This window comes from Fusarium falciforme, chromosome 3 (genome assembly GCF_026873545.1).
Source record: "Fusarium falciforme chromosome 3, complete sequence".
Taxonomy (NCBI): Eukaryota; Fungi; Ascomycota; class Sordariomycetes; order Hypocreales; family Nectriaceae; genus Fusarium; species Fusarium falciforme.
Window position 1 is genome coordinate 3,535,748 of NC_070546.1, and position 22,047 is coordinate 3,557,794.

Below are 22,047 nucleotides of genomic sequence, written 5' to 3' on the forward strand. Positions count from 1 at the left end.
TAGATGATATCGAGGGGCGCATAGCGGGGTTCGAGGGGTTCGAGGGGTTGGCCTTTGTGATCGTCGGCGCTGAAATGCCTGCACGTGGAAGTGTACGGACAGAATGAAAGGGAGTAGCAGTAAAACGAGGCTTCGACTGTCAGAGACCCATGATCTGGTGATGCCATGGAGTGGACTAGGAGTTGTCACACATCTTGCGGCCGCCACGAAAAGTTGAAGAATGCCTGCATCGACTTGGCCATCGTTGAGGAGGGCCACCACCCCCCACAGCCGGTCATATCCTGCAAAGAGCCCCGAAGTTGGGATAAAGCCGCATGCCGGAGTAGCAGGTTGGAGTTGCATCGATGATGGTTCGGCCTTGTTTGGTTCGCCAAGGACCACAGCCACCCAGATCGTCTTTTGATGGCCAACATGTTGTAGGTTGAGGGAGACATTCGGTGCTTCGGACGCGGCATCGTAGATCACAATGACCGTAGCAGGGCCGCCAGTGCCTCTGTTCGTTCCTTCAGCTAGCTGCTGGGCGGTATGGACATCTCTGCTAGCTTCACATGATCCAGCAGGCGCTGTGCTTTGCCGTTGCCTCGAGCAAGTAGTATGATACTTCTCGAGGAGAGAGGCAGAGGCATACGTGGTCCGGCCATTTTGTGGAATGGGGGGGTGGGTAGTGTTCTCGGTAAAACGCCGAAGTAGGATGATGGACTACCGAAGACTTGAAGCAGTTAGCAAACAGATCATAAAAGTCTGCGCTTCAAGGGCAAGGGGAATGTTGGTAAAGGAGTCTGGTGTAGTGTAGGGATCCTACTTACTTGAGCTGCACCCTCGGAAGGGGGATGCAGACCGAGTCTAAGTCTCGAACTGCTTCCTCTGAGGCGTCCTCGTGGGGAATGGAGTGCATCCATCCCCCGGACAAAAAAGCTTGACAACGCCTACAAATTTGTAAACATGAGAGATGGAGGAAGATGCAGAGAGAAGAGCTTACCCATAACATCGGACGCAGTCGAGATCTCTGAGGAAGTGCCGTCCGGCACTGTCGTGGCACTCTCCTTCTTCATCCCCACACCCAACACCCGATGCTTGGAGATAGTCTCCACTGCAATGGGAAGAACGATGGCGTTGGAGACTTCCCATGTGTTGGCCGGCACCGAGAACCTGGTTGCTCTGGGACCAGAATGAATCCTCGACATCAAGCGCTTGGATCGACCGACAAAGACAGGACACCGAGGTACCCGACGAACTGCACCAGGTGCAACTCTTCCCTGTCGCGAAGTTCCCCAAAAGCGCTGAGGAACCACTAAGAGACACTTGGTAAGCTTGGATCAGTCAATGTCGTGCAGAACCTCTACTTACAGAGCGACCGCACCGAATGTACCGTCCTGCAAGCCAAAGAGGACATCTGGGTTGCCGGGGAGTCCTGAAGGAAGCTCATCTTCCCCCTCCCGTGCCAACTCCAGACTCCGACGCTCAGGTGGGTTGAGCGAAGCCGTAATCGTGTTCGAAACGCCGCCGAGACCGTGGCATGCTCTCTCGGACCAGAAATGTCTTCGTCCTTGGCCGTCTGAAGCATGTTCGCCCAGTGGAGGAACAAGACGGGTCAAGAAGCAAAAGACAACTTCGGGTCGGAGGGGAATGGCGTGGACAATGATAATGATTCAGTATATATAAAAATGTGTGAGAAGGTTGGTGGATGATGGAGAGAAGAGTTGCCAAGTTGGCTGGAGTTCAAGGGGTATATATATTTGCAAAATCAAACTGCTTCAACCTAGATCACCTTAAGACAAGACTCCTATCTGACAAGATTCAATCTCCAAAAACTCAACAAAAATAGAAACCTAAATTCCATCAGATTCCATCGGGCACTGACGTGTCTCGCAATATGCAACGTACCGGCGGTCAATCTCCTGGGCTTCCCACACCAGCCACTCCTGCAACAAGCAAACAAACAACATACGCAACGATCCGACGCCAATATACTCAAGATAGCTTCTTCTGCATCAGATCAGCAAGCTCATCCAATAGCTCCACAGTCTCAGCGGGACTCGCAATCCAAGCCGTGGTACCAACGCTCCGAGCCTTGAAGTCATTGGAGCCAGCGCTCAAGAATTGGTCGCCTACGTGCAGCGTATTCTCGCCGCGGATAGCACCTCCGTTCTCCCTGCTTCCGAACCACTGCTGGCACACCGTGACTCCCCAGCTCTTGTCGCCAATGTCGACAAACACATCCCGTCCGCCGTTGAAGGCGCAGAACGGCACTCGCCGAGATTGACTCACGACTGAGGGCGGGAGAGGTGGCGAGGAAGAGGGACGAGGCTTGGCAGGGCGTTCTTCGGTGGATCCAAGGCTGCTGAGCTCAAGAATCCGTTGGACGACAAGCACAGTCTCTTCGAGACTCTCGCGGGCGATGCGGGTTTCAGGTGTCTTGGGGATGATGCCGACAGCCCGATCCTTGCGCATGATTTCTGCCGGCAAGTTCATAGTCTTGACACAATCACGGAGGGCAGACTCTGCGACATCCAACAGGGTGGTAATGTCGGCATCTGACCAGGAGGCCATCTCGGGAGTCAGCCACTCGTCTCGGGGAACGGGAGCAAGCCGGTAAGGGGACGAGGGCGAGAACTCAAACAGATAGTTTGCCTCGCCTCCCATGATGATGATGTTCTGTTTTTGGATCGGGTCCAAGTCAGTCGACTCCGCAATGGCGTCAAGCAGACCGTGGAGGCGATCGTAATAGCGGTCAGCGGAAGTGTACCCGGCAGCCGTGACGATGCCAATCTTGATATTCTTGCGAAGAAGGTCTGCGGTTGGTTAGATGGCGTTTGAAACTGGTTGGGGATGCATCTTACCGAGGAGACGGGGAATTACGGGGCTGGACGGCTCGAGACTGCACCCATCGTCGTACAGAGTAACGTCACCATCGAACGTGGCAAGTTGGAGGGCGCCGTTGGTCACAGCCATGACCTGGGCCGAGTTTAGGATTTGGCGGACATCGTTGAATGAAGGAGCAACAAATCTCCTTGACGAGATGTACCGCTTCCTATCCTGGTACTTGAAGGCTGCTTCAAGCGGGAGGCGGGTAAAGAAGGGACCGGCTGTGGGAACCAGCATCCGTAATTTGGACGGGAGCAAGTTGTTGTCCTGCTGACGGGCGACTTCTCACGGTTAGATGCGTGATGAGGCAGATCGAGGGGGCGGCTCTTACTATGGTCATCAATCATGAGCTCAACATCACGCATAATCTCTGCATAACGGCGGTGAGACTCGTCGGCCATCTGAGCAACGCTAGGACCATCTCCAAAGACTCCGGTGGGCTGAGAGTAAAGAACAAAAGGGACTGCGAGGAGGCCTTTGACCCATTCTGTTGTCTGGTTAGCTGGGTGGTGAAAGGCGGTGATGGTGGTTGGCAGGTGAGGAGGGGCGAGTTGGAGAAGGAGGGGATGATGGGTGAGATAGAGTGGAAATGTTTGGATTATGTGTCGAAATAGGTAGAGAACATACCGATAAATTGGTCTCTTCGGTGCGTCTTGAGGGCATCTGAGTGTCGTCAGTATCTGTGTAACCATGGTGACTGGACGAGATAAGGGAGGGGATGTGTATACATTCGACGCGGTAACGGGTAGTCATGGCTGCGATGGATAAGAGAATAGACGTGAGTACAGGTGGTGTATGGGTATTCGTTAAATTGGGTATTAAAGATTGTGTATGTCAAAACTCAAAGATTATGTCAAAGACAAGTTGTCGAGATGAAGGTGAGTCAAAGGTCAAGGTGGTCAAGATGGTCAAGACCGTCGAGGAAGGTGCCCGGCAGGTGGTCATGTCCGACGCAAGCAACCACGGCAGCCGCCGTTAAGCGGGGAACACCGACCCCACTACTTGTTGCCCCAAGCTAGACCATTCCCGATATGTGATTGGCCCGGAGCTATTGCCCTGCCCCTGCCAATCCGTCCTGCATTAGCACAAGCTGGCATATCCATTCATGATAATGCTGCATCTTTCGTCATCGTCAGGGTTACCCTAGACAGACGAGCTGCCTCACTCTTGAGTTCGTTTTCAAGGCGAATAGTCATGTTGCTCTTGTATTCGACCATAATCAGCGGCAAGCTCTTGATTATTTGCATCACAACTTCAACTGCAACACCACTCAACTCAATCACAAAGAAGGCCCTTGGCATGTGACCTGCGCCTCGACCATTTCGTGCTGACATCTGTCTAGACCACAGCTAAAGCACAGCTAACAGCCATGGCTAAGCATATCGGCTTGGACTATTTATGTATGTCTCAAATTCCCGTGCTGAACCATCTGCAAGATCCGTTCAACACGTCACCAAGTGCTGTAGCGAGAGTCGCTGTGACGACCAAGAAGAATTGACCATGTATCCTTTAAATACTGCCTCTGGCCTGATGCTGTCTTACCCGTGAAGCTGTTCAAGATGTGCCCAAGCTGCCTCCAGACACATTGAGAACAATCACTGTTCGAGATGGACAATTGACGCCCGAATACCACTTCTAAATACTCGTCGATATCTCCTTCCTTAAAAATGAAGGCGCAACTAGGAAGTCCCCTCCCACCTGGCGACAAACATGTAAGCCAACACAAACATCTCCAATGCTCACCCACTAACACACAAAGGCCGTCAGCGTCTATCTCCCAACATGGAAAGCCACCCTAGCCTGGGCCCAGCGGAATCCTGAGCTTCTCGCCCAGATGAAGACCGGATACCCTCGATTCTTCGTCCCCCTCATCGTCCGCGAATTCTCGGAGCGACTCCTCGCATGGACAGCATCAAAAATACCTGCAGATGACACGACGAAAGAACTGCGGTCGTTGCTAGCTGAGGCTGGGCGATCGGCTATGCTCTTTCCAGCTTATCATCTGGCCGACATGGGCAAGAAATACTTGCAGCTTCACACGGACCGTCCTGTTGTTGTCGTGCAAATCACTTTCGACGGAAGTATACGTACCCCCGACGCTGTTCCCCTAGAGGCTCCTGAATCCAGCGCTGGAGAGACTTGTGCCGTGGTACATCCTCAGGAACTTGCTGTCGAGGCCAAAGCTTTCTGGCAGCACACCGGCTATGGTGTCTCGACTCGAAGAGCAACCTACTGGCTGGAGCACGCACCCTTCCTGAACAGTGGGAAGAGGAAATTTGGCGTTGATCTGCCGCTGAAAGAGTCCCATGATGCCAAAATCACCCTTCAAAGACGAATCGGCGACTTGCTGAGTACAGAAACCAACAAGCTTGCAACAGACGCCGTCTTTCTATACCCAACTGGCATGTCAGCCATCAGTCACACTGCCGACGCTGTTCGTCGTCTCCATGGAAGTAGCAAAGAAACCTTGAGAGTTGCAGTATTCGGGTAAGTCGACACACCACCATGTTCCCTTTGTATGGGCTCAGCTCACCTCCACCTCCAGCTTTCTTTACGTCGATACCTTCAAGGTCCTGAGCAAAGTCCACGGCTTCGACTGCAAACTCTACGGCCACGCAACCCTCTCTGAACTCGAGTCAGATTTGGCAGCGGGGATGAAGCTCGACGCACTCTACACCGAGTTCCCTGGAAACCCACTCCTCGGCTCCGTCGATCTGGACAGACTATACAAACTCGCAAACGAGTACAACTTCCTCTTCGTCGTGGATGACACTGTCGCTACGTCGGTCAATGTTGACCTCATCTCGTCGTGCGACTTGGCGTGTACGAGCTTGACAAAGATGTTTAGCGGTGCTTGCAACGTTATGGGCGGAAGCATAGCCCTGAATCCGCAGTCGAAGCTCTTTACAAACATGAAGAAAGTCCTGGAAGATCTCTCCATTGACACATACTTTCCATTGGATGTGATATTCATGGAAGAGAACAGCGCTGATTTTGAAAAACGAGTCGTTGTCGCGAGCCGAAACGCAGAACGCATAGCAGACATGCTTAGGCAACACTCTTCGGTCGATCAAGTATACTATCCCAAGGGTAACCCGACACAAGATATATACGAACGGTTCAAACGGCCGGGGAAAGAGTATGGCTATCTTTTGTCAATACGCTTCAAGAAACCAGAGGCCGCCATCGCCTTCCATGATGCGCTAGACGTGGCCAAGGGACCGAGTCTGGGAACAAACTTTACACTCTGCTGTGCTTACGCCTTGTTTGCGCACTACTCCGAGTTGGAATGGGCTGCAGAATTTGGCGTCGTCGAGCATTTGGTCCGTATCAGTGTGGGCATCGAGAGCCAGGAGGAGCTGGATGAGCTTGTTGGAACGGCGTTGGCTGCAGCTGATAGGAGTATGGGTAGTATCATGAATGGGAAGCTGTGAAATACTAAAAAGGAGCCTTGGTATAGTTTAAATAGAGGTAAATATTCGCTAGCTCGTGTATCAATGCTCTTGTCACCAACTTTAGCCTCCGTTGCTCCTATGTATATCGTTCAGTCGGCGCTTCATGCAACCCCCCAACCTGTCGTTCTTGAGGCTGCTCAGGCTCTTCCTGCGCCTGCGGCTGATAATAAGACTGATGTCCAGGATGATGGTACGGACCAACCGAAGGACTCGAGACAGACACAACCTCCTTGTCGTCATCAGGCGATCTCAGTGTCTTTGGACCTCCCCCACCTCGAACACGTCTCCAGAGCAAAAAGCCCAACCCACCGAGTAATATTCCGCCCATCCCAGCTCCAACGGCAATACCAGCAATAGCACCGTTCGAAAGACCCTTTTCTCCATTCTCTTTCACCTGCGAAGTTGTCGCTGCCTTCTCAGCCGTCACACTAGGTGTACGAGTTGTAAAAGTCTTTGAAGCCGTCTTTGTCGCACTCGTAGTCGCAGCAGAAGTTGTACTCGTCGTCTTGGGATCGGTAATGTTGAAATAGTGACACGTAATAGGCCTCGCATTTCCTGCCGTGTCAAACAACTGGAAGAAGTAGACGTTGCTCAGTGTTGGATCGTGATCGACAGAGAAGCCATCGTAGGTGACCTTCCAAGTGTATCTCGTCGACTTTGTGTTTTCTACCCAAGCCATCATTAGTATCATCCCGTCTGGGCAATTTAAGGGCCTACTTACGTATTACTTCGGCGTAGTACGACTTGTCGCCAAAGATCTTGTCGACATCTTGCTGCCAGATGACAATGCTCGCCTCTTCAAAGTCCATCTCCCAGATCAGGTCGATTTCCTGCCCGAGCTCGTAGATGGGATCATCGCGATAATCTCCATTGGGTCCTGGACCAGGTGGCCGTTGAAAGACAGTCTCGCAGTGAACACATGCTGCAGCAAGCAGAACAAGGCCAAGCTGTAGAATCAATCTCATCATGGCTCAAACCTCCCAACAACGAGAGGAATTGTCCATATCACCACCCAAGCATTCATCCTCGGGGCAAGATCCATTTTATCAACAAAGCTTAAGCTCATACTATATTCTCACTCTCCGCCCTGTAAGCATCTAGCCTCAAAAACCATACCCCGTCTCATTCAACTCTAGAAACATCAACCTATGTTTGGGTAAGCCTCCTACCAAGATTGCTTCACTCGAGGTGACATATCCCTGCCACCTCCCGGCGCCACGCCCGAGAACGGGGCCAACCGCACCGCAATGTTGGACGCCTTGTCCCTGAGGGGGCTTGACGCGATTGGCGACGCTATCTTGGGCCCGTTTCATCACTGCAACCCAGAACGAGACCTTTGGGAAATGAGATGAGCTTATTGACTACCGTGCTGTAGGATTTGAGGGAAGGATTTGCCGCTGGCAGGACCCGAGAGCCGATCGTAGGGCTGATTCTGTGTTTTCGCATTCATTCTGCCTTGGGCAAGGACGAATTGGCCGCCTTTTTACATCTTGATGCTGGCGGCAGACTCGGATTGACCTTGGGGGTTTGACCAGTGACCGTCATTTCTGTACCTGTCCGTGTCTATGCATAGCCGGAACCCGAATGCCCGTTGAAGAGCACTGCCATCAACGCCCGATGATGGGCTCAAGTCCCTACCTAGGTGGGAAGAGAAAACCAGAAAGAGATAAGCGTGTTGTGTTAATGGGGAAACTGGTGCCTGCCTCACTTGCCCTTCTCAGCTGGGATGGCGCGATAGAGCTTGGCGAGTGAAGACAGATGAGTGAACAACTATCTATCATCAAGTGTATAGCTCCCTCCATGATGAAATGTAGTATGAACCCGATGATAGCAACGGTTTCAAGTTGACACAACGTGAATGTAGGACTTGAACAAACAGAGACAGCATCATAGCTCGAGAGTAGCATAGAGACCCTTGACTTACAGTCATTTCTTTACCTCGACTGCTGCGTAACCACCAACCACGTGCGGGACCATCACCAGAGCGAGATAGACATCTTGGAACTATACTTATTGGTTATTTGATATGCCGTTCGGACTACGGATTCATCACTCAATCGATAGTCGCAGCCTCCTCTTGCTCCCCCCTACCTAGCTAGGTCGCCATCATGCTTCGCCATATGCAACTCGCCCTCCAAGCTCTTCTCCCCTGATGGGAACGGGATGCCTTGAAGCGCACCTCATCCCCAGCCGCGTCCCGACCCCGAGGTCGAAGTCTCTTTCAATACATCCAATCTCCCCTTACCAATCATACCCACGGCACTCTTTTGAGGGGATCTCCAGCAGGTGGGTTCATCGTTGTTTGCACCTTCTAAGTCTCTTTCTTTTGCTTCGGGCCCAACTCACTCTCGCCTCGCCTCACCTCGCCTCTGCTCTGCTCTTCCTCCTCTGCATCTCCGGGGAATCTTGACTCCTGCCCTGACGTGAAAGAGAAAGGGGATATAGGTAAAAAATAGGGGGGTAAACACAACTAAAAAACGCAACTAATTGGCTCCTTCTTTGTCACATAACGTTATCCACATCTAACTGGCACCGCCGTTGGGCGCACCCACGTTGCCGGCCATGACAGCCTGCTGCTGGGCGAGGAGCTGCGCCTGCTGCGTAGCGATCTCGTCAGCCTTGACCATGACGGTCTGGATAACGCTCTGGTCCTCGGCCGTGAGGTGTCCGGCCAGGGTTGCGTAGAATTGGGGTTGCTCTTGTTGCATTTCTGGAAACAGTCAGCGCATGTCTTTCAATCATCAAAGGGCTTACGCACTCATCAACGTGGCACGGAAGAGCTGGTAAGGCTCAACCTTGTCGAGAGGAGACTCGAGCAGGACAGTATCCTCGCCGAGATCATCCTCCTCAACATCATCAATGGCTCGGCTGAACTTCTGAGCCTATGTGTTCTTGTCAGCGCCTCATCTTCGTCACAAATGCTGGGTTCACAACATACCTCCTCGTTGAGGAAGTTAAGGTAAGCAGTGCTCTCATCCTTGGTTTCGGGTGTCTCGGTAGAAGGATCCTCCTCGTCGGCGTTCCAGTTGGCGTCGTCATCATCCCACTCATCCTCCTCACCATAGTCATACGAAGACTCGAGGTGGATATCGTCCCGGAGGGCCTCTTCTCGGTCTATCACTTGTTAGTCTGTCACTCTGGTGTAATCATTCATTAAACTCACTCTTCTGAGCAGCCGGCAGCGTGCGGAACAGCTCTGTAATGCCCTGCAGCAACCTAGGCCAGCCAACCGAGACACTAGCCGGAACCTGCTCATGACCAAGGCTAAGAAGAGCAGAGATAGCCACGATGCACAGCTTCTTGTCGTGAACGCGAGTGAAAGAAGTCATGCTGCCGAACCAGAGGCTGAAGAAGCGGTTTGTCCATCCCTTGTTCTCGAGAACCTGGAGAGTCAGGAGAGGGTTGTAGTAGATCGAGTTGATAACCATCTCCATCAGGTGGATGCGGTAGCTCTTAACCTTGACATCCTGGTTGGCCAGGATGTTCATGGCCATGTTGATGAAGCCCTCAACACACGAGTCAATCTGTCCTCGGAGGCTGAGCATCATGGCCTCGGCGAGCTTGCAGGCACATATCCTCTCAACTCCACCCTGGATGCTCTCGGTGAACATGTCGGCAACCATAGAGTAGAGGGCCTGGGTGTACTCGGGCTTCTGGGCCAGCTGGGGAGCACCAAACTGCACAAAGTTGTCCAGGGCAGGGAGCATGTCCTCCAGGTAGTACTCGGCACCAGCCTTGAAGGTGGTGTGGATCAGCTCAAACGCCTGCCACATGGTAGGCGAAATTGACTTGGCAGCAAAGGTGCAGCTATCGATAATCTCAAACACCTCGTTGTACAGATCTGATTTGGTCAGCCAATGCATCACGTCAAAGGGACACGCTGATACGTACCATAGAGCTTGTTCTCCAGGGTCACCTTAATAACTGGCATGAGGACAGCCTCGATGTGAAGGAGGACATCGGGGGTGCTCTCCAGAGTAAGGATCAAGGTGCCAATGGTCTGCAGAACACCAAGGGCAGTGATGCTCTTGTCGTCGTACTCGTTGTAAAGTTCGCCATCATCTCCAACCTTGCTCTCCTTCTCGAGAAGTTCGCGCACGATTCGCATATAGGTATCTCGGAGTTGCTCGCTGAGGGCGACGGCGAAGGGGGTGAGCTCGGTAGCGAAGACCTCGACAAAATCCTCCATAACGTTGGCGAGAGCATCGATATCGGCTTCGTTCGCAAGCTTGAGCAGTTGTTGCATAATGGTGGGGATGTTCTGCTGCATGCTCGTTCGGATGACATCGTGGCGGATAAGAGGCTGGAGGGCGAGGGCGGCAGTGACACGAACCGGCAGAGCAGGGTCAGCCATGCAGTCGAGGATGTGTCGGTAGATGGTCAGGAGATTGTTCTGGTCCTGGAAGTTGAGCTGCTCAAACTTCTCGATGGTGTCGCAAGCCCTCGCACGGAGGTAACCCTGCTGGCTCGAGAAGTCGGGGAACACAAAGCGAACGAGGAAATATTCCACCTCGTCGGCAATGGGGCTCTTCTTGCTCAGGATGACGGGAGCCAGGGTGGCAATCATGCGCAGGGCACCCTCCTTGGCGATGTGGTTCTTCTTGTCATCGGGGGCGGCCTCGTACTCGGTAACGACGACGTTGACGAACTTGAGGATCTCAAAGACCTCCTTCCGGCGGTTCTTGGTGAGGTTGACGAGGAAGTTGGTGGCAGCGACATCAGGAGCCGAAGCCTCCTCGAAGTAGTTGAGCTTTCGGTGGAGATACTCGTCGGGCTCCTCCTCGAACTGCTCAACGTCCTCCTCGGTAAGACAGAGGACGGGGAAGACAAAGTGAGTAACGAGGTTGGTCAGATGCGCCTTCAGGTGAGTCCACATCTCCTTGGGTCGTACCGACTCGTCGAGGAAAACGAGGGTGTAAGACAAGCAGGGTCGACTGAGCCAGATTGTCTTGGCAACCCACTTCTCAATCTCCTGGAGGTAGTGCTTGAGGATCTCGGGAGCGATGTTGGCAATGAAGTCCTTGGCGAACTGGAGGGCCTCGTCACCCTTGCCGGGGCTCGCGGGGTTGCCGTGTCTTGGGAAACGTCAGTTACACAGCAGAGCATAGGAGAGCGAGCGCAATCATACCGAATAAACAGGCGGTTCAGGTTAAAGTACGCCCACTTCTTGGCCTTCCACCAGTGATGCTTCTCGCGCTCGATCTGGTCGCCCTGGAGAGCATTGGCGGGGCAGACCTTGGATACGGTGTGGAGGAAAACAGTGCACCAGGCAATGTTGACGTCGCGCTGTCGCAGGAAGGGAGAGAGCTCCAGCTGTAATCATGGTTAGCCCACGCTCTTTCGAGATACCAAAGAATTATCCAAGAGATCGCACCCAAGTCGCATGCTTGTAGGCCTTCAATGCCAAGTGGAGCATCTCGCCAGCCTCATCGCTCTCCTGGTTCACCAACTCGTTGCAGATGGCCAGCAGGCGGGGGAAGCTGGCCTCGACAATCTTATCAAAGTGTTGCCTATCATCGCTGTCTGTCGACTTGTATCTAAAGGCGCGGCAAATGGCCAACAAACATTGAAGACCAGCGAGGACGGAACTAGGGTTATTTGTGTTGAGGAGCTCGAGGGTGAAGTCCATGAACCGCGGCCAGCGGGCAGGGAAATCATATTGAAGGATTCGCTGGAGGACGGGGATGAGCTGCTGGCGGACGAGGCCCTCGGAGGCAGCAAGAATCGGCAGGAGGCGGTCTCGCACGCGAGCCTTCTCATCTTCGGGGATGAGGGCGGCGGGGGGCTCGGTGGAGTACCCCTCGTTGTTGTACCATGATCGATTGACCCGGTTCTTGACGTAGATAACGGCTGGGAGGAGTTTGTCAGGATTGAACTTGGGTGAGGAGCCTCAAAGATGCGGCGGTATGGAGGGGGAGAGGGAAGATTGGATGAAAACATACTCGAGAGCCGGACACTAGCCTCTTGTTCGTTCTGGAGAATATCAAGCAGACATTCGAGGAAGCCAGGCTGTTCTTCAATCTAGACGATGAGAGGATCCAAGTCAGCACGCAAGGTCCTCTTTGTCCTTCAAGATCGCGGAGCGTCGCAAAAGGCGGGCAGCTGCAAAGCGGTCGACACAGATCAAACGCAGAGCATCAAATCAAGGGAAAGGGTCGAGGTAAAGGCATCCGCATCGGCCGGGCGACTCGGCGGGCGGGCACGGCATCCAACGGGTGCAGAAGCACAAGCCGTTGCTCGAGGGCGGTATCCGTATGTACGCAGGCAAACGCGGGAGGGACGCAAAGACGCACCTGTTTTAGCTGAAGCTCAGAGCGCCTCCGGTTGTCGGCATCAGGGTCCAAGCTGGCGGCGAGCAAGGACCTCACAGCGGCGATATCCATGGTGCAGTGGATATGGAAGAAGTCGACGTCGAGGCCGAGGACGATGGGGGAGGGAGGAAGGGAAGACGAGCGAAGCGGCGGAGAAAAGAGGCGGAATCAGGATCTGTCAAGTCTGGATCAGGATGGCGAGCGGCGGATGGCGGGGCATCGAGAGACGACCCAAAGAGACCCAGAGGAAGGGGGAAAAAAAGACTCCAGCTAGTTAACTAGGTAGGTAGTCCACAGTCTCGAGAGGCTCACGGGCCACGGTGTGATGCAGAATCCAAGGTCCGAGTGTTTCCCCTTTGAAGCTTTCAGCAGCAGGAGCTGTTTTTGTCGTGGCCGAAGGAAATATTAGGTCCCGATGGACGTCTAGAGAAGCCCAAAAAGTAGCAGGTGGAAAGTAGGTAGGTCGGTAGGTAGGTACCAAGCAAGGACCGTCCGTGTGCGAGTGTGCGCAGAGCAAAAGGCAAGGCCAGGTTCAGGTTCCAGGGGTTGGGGGGAGAAAGAGATGGGAGATGGAGGATATGATTGGGACCGAGTAGGGCTACGGGCGGGTTGTGTGGGACGCAATTCGGTCGCTCGGCGGCGGAAGCTGGAGACGGCGGCAGGACGGAGGATGGAACCAAGGAAAAAAAAAAAATCAAATAAAAAAAAACACACACACCCGACGCACACACACACGCACACGCACTTTTTCACGGTGGCCCAAAAGGTTGACCTGTTCTATCTGTCTGTTCTGTGGGGGATGGACGATAATAACGTGGAGGGTGTTTTGACGTTGAAAAAGGAAAAAAAATATGAAGCCTCAAACTGACAAGACCCAGTAAGAAACAGCTACGAGGGTGATGGTGATGGTGATGATGATGCAGGCTTGTTATTGACACACGGCTGACAGCGTCAACTGGGACCTGTCTCGATGCCGATGGATGCGATGGATGCCAGATGCAGCGGAACGCGGCAAGCAGGAACAGACAGGCAGGAGCAGCTGGGCTGGCATCAATCAACAACAATGACAGGAGCAATCAAGCAGTAGCAGTCGCAGTCGCAGTAACAGTGCTAAAGCAGCAGTCACGCTGACTAGCGACGCCAAGGTAGGAGCGGCTGGGAAATAGATCCAAGCAAAATGTGCCACTCAATGCAAGGGTTTTTTTTTTCTTCCGCCTGCAGTCAAGCACCAGAGTCGAGTCAGGCACACCCATAATCAATAGAAAATTCTAGGTACCGGCCAGGTACAGTACAGTAATACTTGAGGGATGCCCAATATTACCCGCCCCAAGCAGGTACCGATGACCACGAGTCTTCCACGAGAAAAGCACGAGCAATGCACGGGTCACCCATGGATGGCCGATCACTCTACGTAGTAGGGGCCTCATTTTAGGGGCTTAGTGCACAGCTAGAGGGGTTGCGAGCCTCGGCGCGCCTTTCCCCAGAGGACAGTGCCCTAGACATGGAGCTGTCTCAACGAGCAAGGGCCTAGAGTAGTCCCCGAATTATTAATTAGCTTCAGCTGAGGGGGGATGGAGGGGAGTGACAAGAGGCCATGGATGGCAAACATGCAGAGTGTCTCTTGTCACCGACTCTTGCGGATAATCTCCGGTTGCATTGCATGACTGATGAAATGCATAAAAACTGAAGCAAAAAAAAACCAATAGAGCAACAAAAGCCTGAACCCAGACGAAGAAAAAAAAATGTGGTCAAATCCAGTCAGATCGCAGGGTCCAACACCACAAAAACATGTGCATGACCCCACCTGCCATGGATGGATGCGGACTTGACGCTCACCGCCTTTGGCTTAGACGGAGAAACTCCAAGTGGTCAGCCTTTCTTTTTCGAAAGTCGGGACTGTCTCGTCATTTCGGGGTCAGAGTATGCTGACTTGGAGATTGGAGATGCTGTCAAAATACGTACAGCATTTCATTGACACGCAATCTTAACGAGGTGCATAGCATGACTTGTCTCCAAATACTCTGTCCGGGTCCACATTTCCCCATGATGCATGAGCATGAGCATGAGCTGAGCATGAACCTTTGCCATATTCCACGTTCACGGGAGCCCGTGTCAGCCCAAACTATCGCAGGCCATGTATGATATGGACACAGCACCTTTTAAACCCTGTGTAACCAAATCTCGCATTATCATCCGAGTCGAAGACAAGACTCTCATTTTCGTACAAGTCCAGTCAATCGATCATCCCCGTGTCTAGTCCGAGCTGCATTCGCTGCTGTGACAGAGCTGCCGGCAAAGGGGCGCCACCGAAGGAGAATCTTCCGTCATCTGCAGAGGAAGCGTTGCCCAAGGCCACATGGCAAAGAGTCATTGTGTCATGAACAGCCAAGCCATTGTCCAACTTGAGCGCCATGAACTTGAAACCCTCCGTGTTCAGAGTTTGGATCAAGCAAGATGGGTGGTACTCACCCCGTGCCAGCCTGTAGAATAACAGGCCAATAGCCATCATTAAATACTGTCTAAGAGCTGCGCATCTATAGTGGCAGCTGTCTCGAGTTTCATGAACGTGTAGCGGCCGGCTCTCAAGCTTGGACAAGAACACACGCAACCAACCCTCAACATACTCTCCACCGCAACCAACAAACCCTCATTTCTGCAAGCAAGGGCAAGCAACATGCTCAAGCTGCAATCACCGTACTCCAAAAGTAAATCAAGAAGAAAGTGTTAAAAGGCCAAGTTCATCCCTGGCTTCCTCCATCTCGCCAACCGAAGATGTGGTGCCCCCGCGACTTTCCGGCTAACTCAGAACCCCGATTTGAAAGATTGTGTTAGTTCAAAACAAGAGGATGAAACTGGTTCAAATTGGGTACGTTACCATGCTTGTTATACCCTCACCTTGTTTGTTGTCAACTTGGCAAATCTTTCACCTTCCATGCTTGTATGACCCAACCCATCCTATCTGTAAGCACCACGGCAACCCCAACCTTTCATCTGCTCTGCAATCTCGTGAGGTTCAATGATAGGCCCAATCGCGCGGCGACGTGGAAACCGGCCGCGGACTAGTCTGATCACCAGAGATCAAGTAGTACTGATAGCACGAGAACCACCAGTCCAACAGCTCTCTCAGTGGCATCTCGAGAACATCCATGGGGGCCATGTCCAAAGGCTCAAATGCCATCTCGGCCAAATGAGGGCTGGCATCCTCCGTCCAGACGTCTTCGTGTCTGAAACCAAGCCAAATCGTGTCCCGCTCAGCTTTCATGACAGGCTCTTGGAGCCCATCGAGCCGGACTTCACCCAACCTCTCACAACGACCGTCAGCACAGGTCAAGAGCATCCCTGAGATGCCAGGTTTATCCGCATGCCCAAATGGCTGATGCCGTACAGTCTCCAGTATTGAAGGAAGGCTCGGCTGGGTTCGTTGTTGGGCTGGTCAACCAGTGTCCAGGTAACGCGGTCGTAGAGACCGGTCGGCTGGCGCGAGGCATCTTCTATACGGAAGATTTGGTTCTTGTTTGTCTTCATCTAATCATATCATCAATGTTGGCTCGAGTTGGATAGATCCAGAGAAGCAAACTCACCCATATGGACTAGATGCACCCGTCTGTCGCCACGCCCTCCCAGATTTCAGCCATGACTTCGCTATCATCCATTGGCATACAGAGCCAAGCCACATCATCGTCAGGTTCTGTATCGTACATGCCTGTGTCCTGCCGGGTTTCATGGGCGTGGATGCTGAGGAAAACGCCCGCCAGACCTGACACACGCGCAGAGTAGCCCACGACACTTTGTCCATTACAGACAAAGGGCGAAATAGCTTCAAGACAGTCATATGAGTTTTCCGAGTACATCTCAAAGTGCAATGGTTTGCAGACAGGCTGATGAGGGACTAGCCCTGCCGTCTCGACGCAAAGGCAGTCGCACTGCTCGCCAACTTCCCATGGACGCCAAGGACCGCTGATCCTACCATGACCTATCCAACGTAGTTTGACTCCCTAATTCGAGTCAGTAAACCATGCTTAGTTTAGCTGGGTAGCGGCATTTCACGTCAAACTTTGCATACATGCGAGGACCTGGTAATTGATGGCGAATACCCTCCACCAAATGCTGAGAGCTTCGTCGACTTTGACTGGCTCTGATGAGTGTGCAAAGATAACATCGACAACCCCGATGCAATTAATTGCCTTGTATACGACATCGGCAGTCTTGTCATCTTGGGGGTTGTAAATGGTCAGGTCGTGCAAGGAATCCTTCTGGTTAGACAATAACCCGGCGTACCTAACACCTTGAAACTCGTTGAAGCATCCCCACACAGGCTCCGAGGCAATAAAGGAAGGCTCTGCTATTTCCTCAGGCAGCAAAGACTCTTCCGTATCCAGTGTAAAGTACTTGGGGAGAAGGTACTCGGCTATCTTGAGCATCACGTCGGTGTGGCCGGCCAGTTCTCGACCTTTTTCATTAGTTTGGGAAATCCAGCTCGACATTTGCCCGTGAGTGACTCGCGAGCCCATTCCAGCTTGTGCTTCTCATGTATCGGCAGAGGTTCGAAGCTGGGACTGAGGACCTCATCCAGCGCGTTTATCGCCATCTCGTCCCGTTTTTTCAAAATGAGACGACAGAGGACACACCGATCAAGGTAGCCGTCGGCATGCGGAACCGCCACAAGGAATGCGGCTACTCGGAGAGATGCAAAGACACTCGCTGACTATTCCCATGATTGAGGGGCTGGAACAAGGGCTGAGGTGAAGTGTCACCGTCTACCTCCCTGTCAGATCATCATCAGTCCAACGGCATGGGAGATACCACCATAGGCTAAAGACGATGCAAGGCGAGATCATTGTCGGAATGCTGGTTTGCGTTACTCCGTGTAAGTTCTCGAGGCAGGACTGCCAGTGCTGACACCCGCTTAGGCGTGAGAGGCATGTATAGACCCATCGCCTGCAGTGTCAGTCGCACGTGAATGCGGCGATGGGAACAATGACGCCATGGCTAACAGCTTTGAAAGAAAACTCGTGCACCGACAGCTTTGAAACCGGGCTGATGCATAGATGCAAGCCTTGAAGCAAGAGAGGTTAAAGTTGAGAATGAGCCCGTCCGAGCCCAACATGTCTCAGTTCAAGCTAGGGTCCCCGCAACCCGGGATCTCCAGACAAACAAGCTCTCTGCAGCGGACTTTTGGTTGTCGGTTATTGTGGCTCCCCCAAGATATTCAGCTGCAGCTGGGACGGCCTCTATCCCCAGTTGAGCGAGGCTAAGCATGCATCTGCCGGCATCTATCGAAAGGCTGCTTGACAATTCGCCGGCTCCCATAGGCCACCTGAGGGCGTCAGACTCGCCTACTGTGCAGTAGGATCTGAGACCTCATCTGTGACTGGGCGTAAGCCCATGTGCTTGGGACACAGCAAGACGTTGTGCCACATCGCGCCAGCCTGTAGATGCGTCACGTTCTCGGCGCGCACAGCCAACGGTGCTTACCGGTGGCTGGCATGGTACGGTGACCCAAGAGGTGAGGAGTTGTGGTAGGTGAAGCATCACCTTCCCCTCTTCTCGCACACTTATCTTTCTCTTGGATCTTTCATCTCTAGTCTTTGTCCAGCAAGCAGCCATGGCAGACGAAGGATCCGAACAGCTCGCCAAGGGAACCTACGCTCCCTCTCGGCCTGGTGACCTACGTGGCCCCTGCCCTCTCATCAACAGTCTCGCAAACCATGGCTACCTACCTCGCGACGGGCGCAACGTGCGAGTTGAAGAGGTTCTCGCCGGCATGGATGCTGTCGGTCTGTCCAAGGCGCTCGGCGCCGTCTTTGCCAATCCCATCTTCAATGAACGCGCACCGTCAAAGTTCCACAACGACCCTGTCCCTCAGCGAACGTTTCTGCAGAGCGTCTGGCACACGATCAGCGACCCATGGTCCATTTTTGGAAAGTTCGGCATGCGGACTCCCGGGCAAGAGGACGCCGAAGGTCATCGAGTTCTGAACCTGGATCAGCTAGCTCTGCCCAATGTCGTGGAGCACGACATTTCTCTTACACGGCGTGATCATCAGCAGGGCGACAACCGAACCCCTCAGAAGGACCTCATCGAGGATCTCCTCGCCTCAGCAAAGGACGGAAAGACAATCACGGCTCAAGACCTCGGAGACCTGCGCAAGCGGCGTATCGAGAGACAGAAGGCCGACAACCCGGGTTGTCAGTATGGAGCCTTCGAGCATGACCTCTCGTGTGCCGAGATTGCACTCGTGCTCAACGTCATTGGGAACGGTAGTGAAGTTCCGTGCGACTATGCCAGGGCATTCTTCCTGGAGGAGCGGCTGCCCATCAAGGAGGGGTGGAAGGCGAAAACGACGAGGTTTGGCGTGATTGCGTTGATAACGGCCAGGAACAAGATCAAGAAGCTGATTGGACTGGAGTACTGAATGATTCGGGTTGATTGATAATGAATAAACGAACGAATATGCTTGTGTCTCCAGCTCCCTGCGAGTGTCGGTATCTCGGTGTTCACGGTTCTGTGTCATGTGTGGGTGTTTTGGTCAAGAATGAAGCAATGCATGGAGTCCATCTCCTGCCGGCTCCCGCTTGAGGGCTCAAGAGCGGGGAATGCTTCAGCACTAGCTGGAAGGTAGGTAGTCATGTGCCACCTGCCAGATAGGTCGATACTTACTTGAGGTCGGAAACGAGACGGGAAGTTGCAGTTACACCGGAGCGTCTAGAGCGTGCGTGCGTGGCTCTTTCCCATCCGGGGAAACTGTGTTGTGCTGCCCTGTGCTGCCCTGCAAGATGCAGTCGGCCTATATGAGGCAACTGCATAAGTCGATGCCTTGCGGTTTCCGTCAATAATTGGTTATTCTCGTGTCTCCTATCATCGCCTCCCTCTCTTTCCCCCTCCCCCCTCCCCCTCAATAGGTTGGTTGTCTTCCTTCATCCCCTGCTCTCTCTCGAGTACTCCAAGGCAATAGGCAATCTATTTCCTTGTCTCAGAAACTCGTATTTCTTGTTAACGCTAGTTCCCTCCAGCTCATATTCCGTTCGGATACTGTGGTTAGCCCTGGTTGGCTGCAGCGCCACAACTCCAAGACAGACATACACAAACAACTTCTCGCATCCAATCTCTTCCTATCTGTCCGCAACAGCACGGACAAGAAGCCCCCCCTCCATCTCCAGCCCAATCTGACGTGTTCGTCAACGACTCGACATTCTCGACAAAACTTGCTCATGCTTGATTACACCCACGCAGCCACCCGTCTCGCTAACATCCCGAGCATAAGCGTCTGAGGTGACTCGGCAACTGACAAACGGCTCCAACAGAAGAGGCATCCGTCCCCAACCTCCCCTGCAAGGCTGCTAGGCTGCCCACAGGCTCTGCGCTTCGACTCTGTTCCACTTGTACTCCCAAAACGCCAATATGCGCCCTTATACGTGCAGAATCTCTCCATGTCCGGGATAAGGCTCATGCTGGTAATCGATCCGAGCGCCTGCAGAGGTATGTACGTCCCTGACTGAGGTCACGCCCTGATTTATGCAGCCTCGTGTAACGAGGCCATGAGGGTGGAAAGTCCGCCCAGTGTGCGAGATCATGTCTTTTCAACACCTCACTGATGTCATAGGGACTATCTAGATCGATGGAAAGAGACTGACAGTCGTGTTAGCACCCCAAGTTCAAGAGGTTCAAACGTCAAACATGGCCGATACTCATCATGCTCGTCTACGTTTCTTGCCTCATCTCCCTCTACCACAAACTCCGGCTCCCCGCGGACCTTCCGACGAGCGCCGTATACACCGTTCCATTTGTTCCCTCAAGACCAGACCCAGTTTCAACACTGTACTCATCATCACCATCAGAGGTCGGGGCCAAAACAAGGAGGCACCCCGGGCAACAGCGGATGCACACATCTAGCTCACTGGAGCCTACAGCCTCCGAAACCTAGCCCCGTATGGCACCAGGCTTGCGAGCCGAGGCCGGCCATCGCCACGACCACGGTTGTTGTGATATCAACCGAGTCGTGCAGGCCGTCCGGGTCAGCCCGTCACGGAATTTACTAGCTATCTTTGGAGTTGTCGTGTTCTCGTCGGTACCACCTGGATATCCCAGAGTTGCTTCTCCAATGGCTATATCTAGGGCTTGTCCCCTCTTGTCTCATGGTTAACCTTCCTCAACCAACAACCAACAACCAACAACCAACAACAAGACAGAAGCACAACTCAACACCATGATGTTCTCTGCCGATTCCTCTTCTTCTGAGGACTCCCCTTCCCCCTCGCCAACTCTTTCCTCGGCGTCTCCCTTGTCCACTCCGTCCACTGCCATTTCGCTGCCTGAACCAGAACCCACTCTCTTTCAGGTCTTTCAAGTCGAGGCCCCCCGCGGCCATCATAAGCTTTTCGTCTCAACCGGTCCTCAGCCATCTATTGGGTTCTTCTTCTATGTTCTCCATCTTCTTGGTCTCGCCCAACCAATGATGATCGCCATGAACGACACTGTCAGTTCGATCCAACAGCTGGCCATGGTCTTTGACAGCAGGCTTGTCGGGTCGATTGCCGCCCATGACTTGAACCGGCTTCGTATGCTGATTCGTGGCTTCGGCGTCCCCTTTTGCCCCTTGGAGTCTGACCCCCCGAATGAGGCCCTTCGCCGCGCGGAGCGTTGGGTCCGCGATGTGATCGAGATGCTCCTCGAGGATGGCATCCTCGTGCCACCACCCCCTCCTCGACCTGCTCATCAACTTCCGAGGCACCATCACACCGCGCATTGTATCCACCAGCGCCTTCACTCTCACCATCCGTACCGACGTCGTGGTCGTCGCCCGTTCGTGAACAACAACCCTCTCATGAACCCTGGGATGAACCCTTCGCGCGAATCCCGCGACCGCTGAGGACGGATGTCGACAAGAGCGGACATGATGGGATGGAGGGGAATAGCAAGGCTGGTCGAGGCAAGTGATGGATGGTAGGCCGCAGCTGTGATGGACTGGGTGACTTGATGGAGATGGATCTTGATGCGATTTGGATGGCACGGCAGGAGGAATGCAGGGGCTCAATGTTTGTTTAGTCAATTGACCATGTTGCCAACGCTTTGTATTCCAATGACAGACAGACTTTTGCAATGCACAATGATAAGTACTCGAGCCAAGTCAAGACGCAATCTCAAGACATGTAAAGACATGAACACACACAAACCACTCCACTCCACTCCATCCAGACAAAGAAAGATTCATTCCCAACCATAAACTCCATTCGTCCAGTCCGGGCCATGGTCAAATAGACAAGAACAGCGATTAAAAGATGCCAACAGGAAAAGAGAGGAGGAAACAGTAAAGAGATCCAAACAGGAAATATCCACGGATCCGAGGTCACGGAATACCAGATAACGGAACAAGACCACATAGAAGCCAACCACCAGAGACCATCATCATACCCATA

General features: G+C 53.1%; 8 protein-coding genes across 8 annotated transcripts; 3 read left to right on the top strand and 5 right to left on the bottom strand.

The window, feature by feature from the left end:
• Positions 1 to 1,971: 1,971 nt before the first annotated feature.
• On the bottom strand, positions 1,972 to 3,618 carry NCS54_00436700 (IMP-specific 5'-nucleotidase 1; the record flags this gene model as incomplete). Its single annotated transcript, XM_053149907.1, has 5 exons — positions 1,972 to 2,792; positions 2,841 to 3,146; positions 3,197 to 3,352; positions 3,493 to 3,528; positions 3,594 to 3,618. 5 exons carry the CDS (start codon positions 3,616 to 3,618, stop codon positions 1,972 to 1,974), a joined length of 1,344 nt encoding a protein of 447 aa, XP_053005882.1.
• Positions 3,619 to 4,532: 914 nt separating this feature from the next.
• Positions 4,533 to 6,299, top strand: NCS54_00436800 (Hypothetical protein; the record flags this gene model as incomplete). The annotated part of the gene is made up of 3 exons (XM_053149908.1): positions 4,533 to 4,577; positions 4,625 to 5,352; positions 5,411 to 6,299. The coding sequence occupies 3 exons, from the start codon at positions 4,533 to 4,535 to the stop codon at positions 6,297 to 6,299; spliced, it is 1,662 nt and encodes a 553-aa protein (XP_053005883.1).
• Positions 6,300 to 6,396: 97 nt separating this feature from the next.
• NCS54_00436900 (Hypothetical protein) lies at positions 6,397 to 7,288 on the bottom strand (the record flags this gene model as incomplete). Its single annotated transcript, XM_053149909.1, has 2 exons — positions 6,397 to 6,986; positions 7,042 to 7,288. 2 exons carry the CDS (start codon positions 7,286 to 7,288, stop codon positions 6,397 to 6,399), a joined length of 837 nt encoding a protein of 278 aa, XP_053005884.1.
• A 1,554-nt stretch (positions 7,289 to 8,842) lies between these two features.
• Positions 8,843 to 12,703, bottom strand: NCS54_00437000 (Hypothetical protein; the record flags this gene model as incomplete). Its single annotated transcript, XM_053149910.1, has 9 exons — positions 8,843 to 9,030; positions 9,079 to 9,202; positions 9,259 to 9,434; positions 9,484 to 10,161; positions 10,212 to 11,395; positions 11,449 to 11,633; positions 11,695 to 12,170; positions 12,263 to 12,341; positions 12,614 to 12,703. The coding sequence occupies 9 exons, from the start codon at positions 12,701 to 12,703 to the stop codon at positions 8,843 to 8,845; spliced, it is 3,180 nt and encodes a 1,059-aa protein (XP_053005885.1).
• A 2,941-nt stretch (positions 12,704 to 15,644) lies between these two features.
• NCS54_00437100 (Hypothetical protein) lies at positions 15,645 to 16,156 on the bottom strand (the record flags this gene model as incomplete). Its single annotated transcript, XM_053149911.1, has 2 exons — positions 15,645 to 15,933; positions 16,017 to 16,156. The coding sequence occupies 2 exons, from the start codon at positions 16,154 to 16,156 to the stop codon at positions 15,645 to 15,647; spliced, it is 429 nt and encodes a 142-aa protein (XP_053005886.1).
• A 448-nt stretch (positions 16,157 to 16,604) lies between these two features.
• On the bottom strand, positions 16,605 to 17,142 carry NCS54_00437200 (Hypothetical protein; the record flags this gene model as incomplete). Its single annotated transcript, XM_053149912.1, has 2 exons — positions 16,605 to 16,626; positions 16,679 to 17,142. The coding sequence occupies 2 exons, from the start codon at positions 17,140 to 17,142 to the stop codon at positions 16,605 to 16,607; spliced, it is 486 nt and encodes a 161-aa protein (XP_053005887.1).
• Positions 17,143 to 18,236: 1,094 nt separating this feature from the next.
• Positions 18,237 to 19,046, top strand: NCS54_00437300 (HEME-HALOPEROXIDASE domain-containing protein; the record flags this gene model as incomplete). Its single annotated transcript, XM_053149913.1, has 1 exon — positions 18,237 to 19,046. The coding sequence occupies one exon, from the start codon at positions 18,237 to 18,239 to the stop codon at positions 19,044 to 19,046; it is 810 nt and encodes a 269-aa protein (XP_053005888.1).
• Positions 19,047 to 20,837: 1,791 nt separating this feature from the next.
• Positions 20,838 to 21,500, top strand: NCS54_00437400 (Hypothetical protein; the record flags this gene model as incomplete). Its single annotated transcript, XM_053149914.1, has 1 exon — positions 20,838 to 21,500. One exon carries the CDS (start codon positions 20,838 to 20,840, stop codon positions 21,498 to 21,500), a length of 663 nt encoding a protein of 220 aa, XP_053005889.1.
• Positions 21,501 to 22,047: the final 547 nt, after the last annotated feature.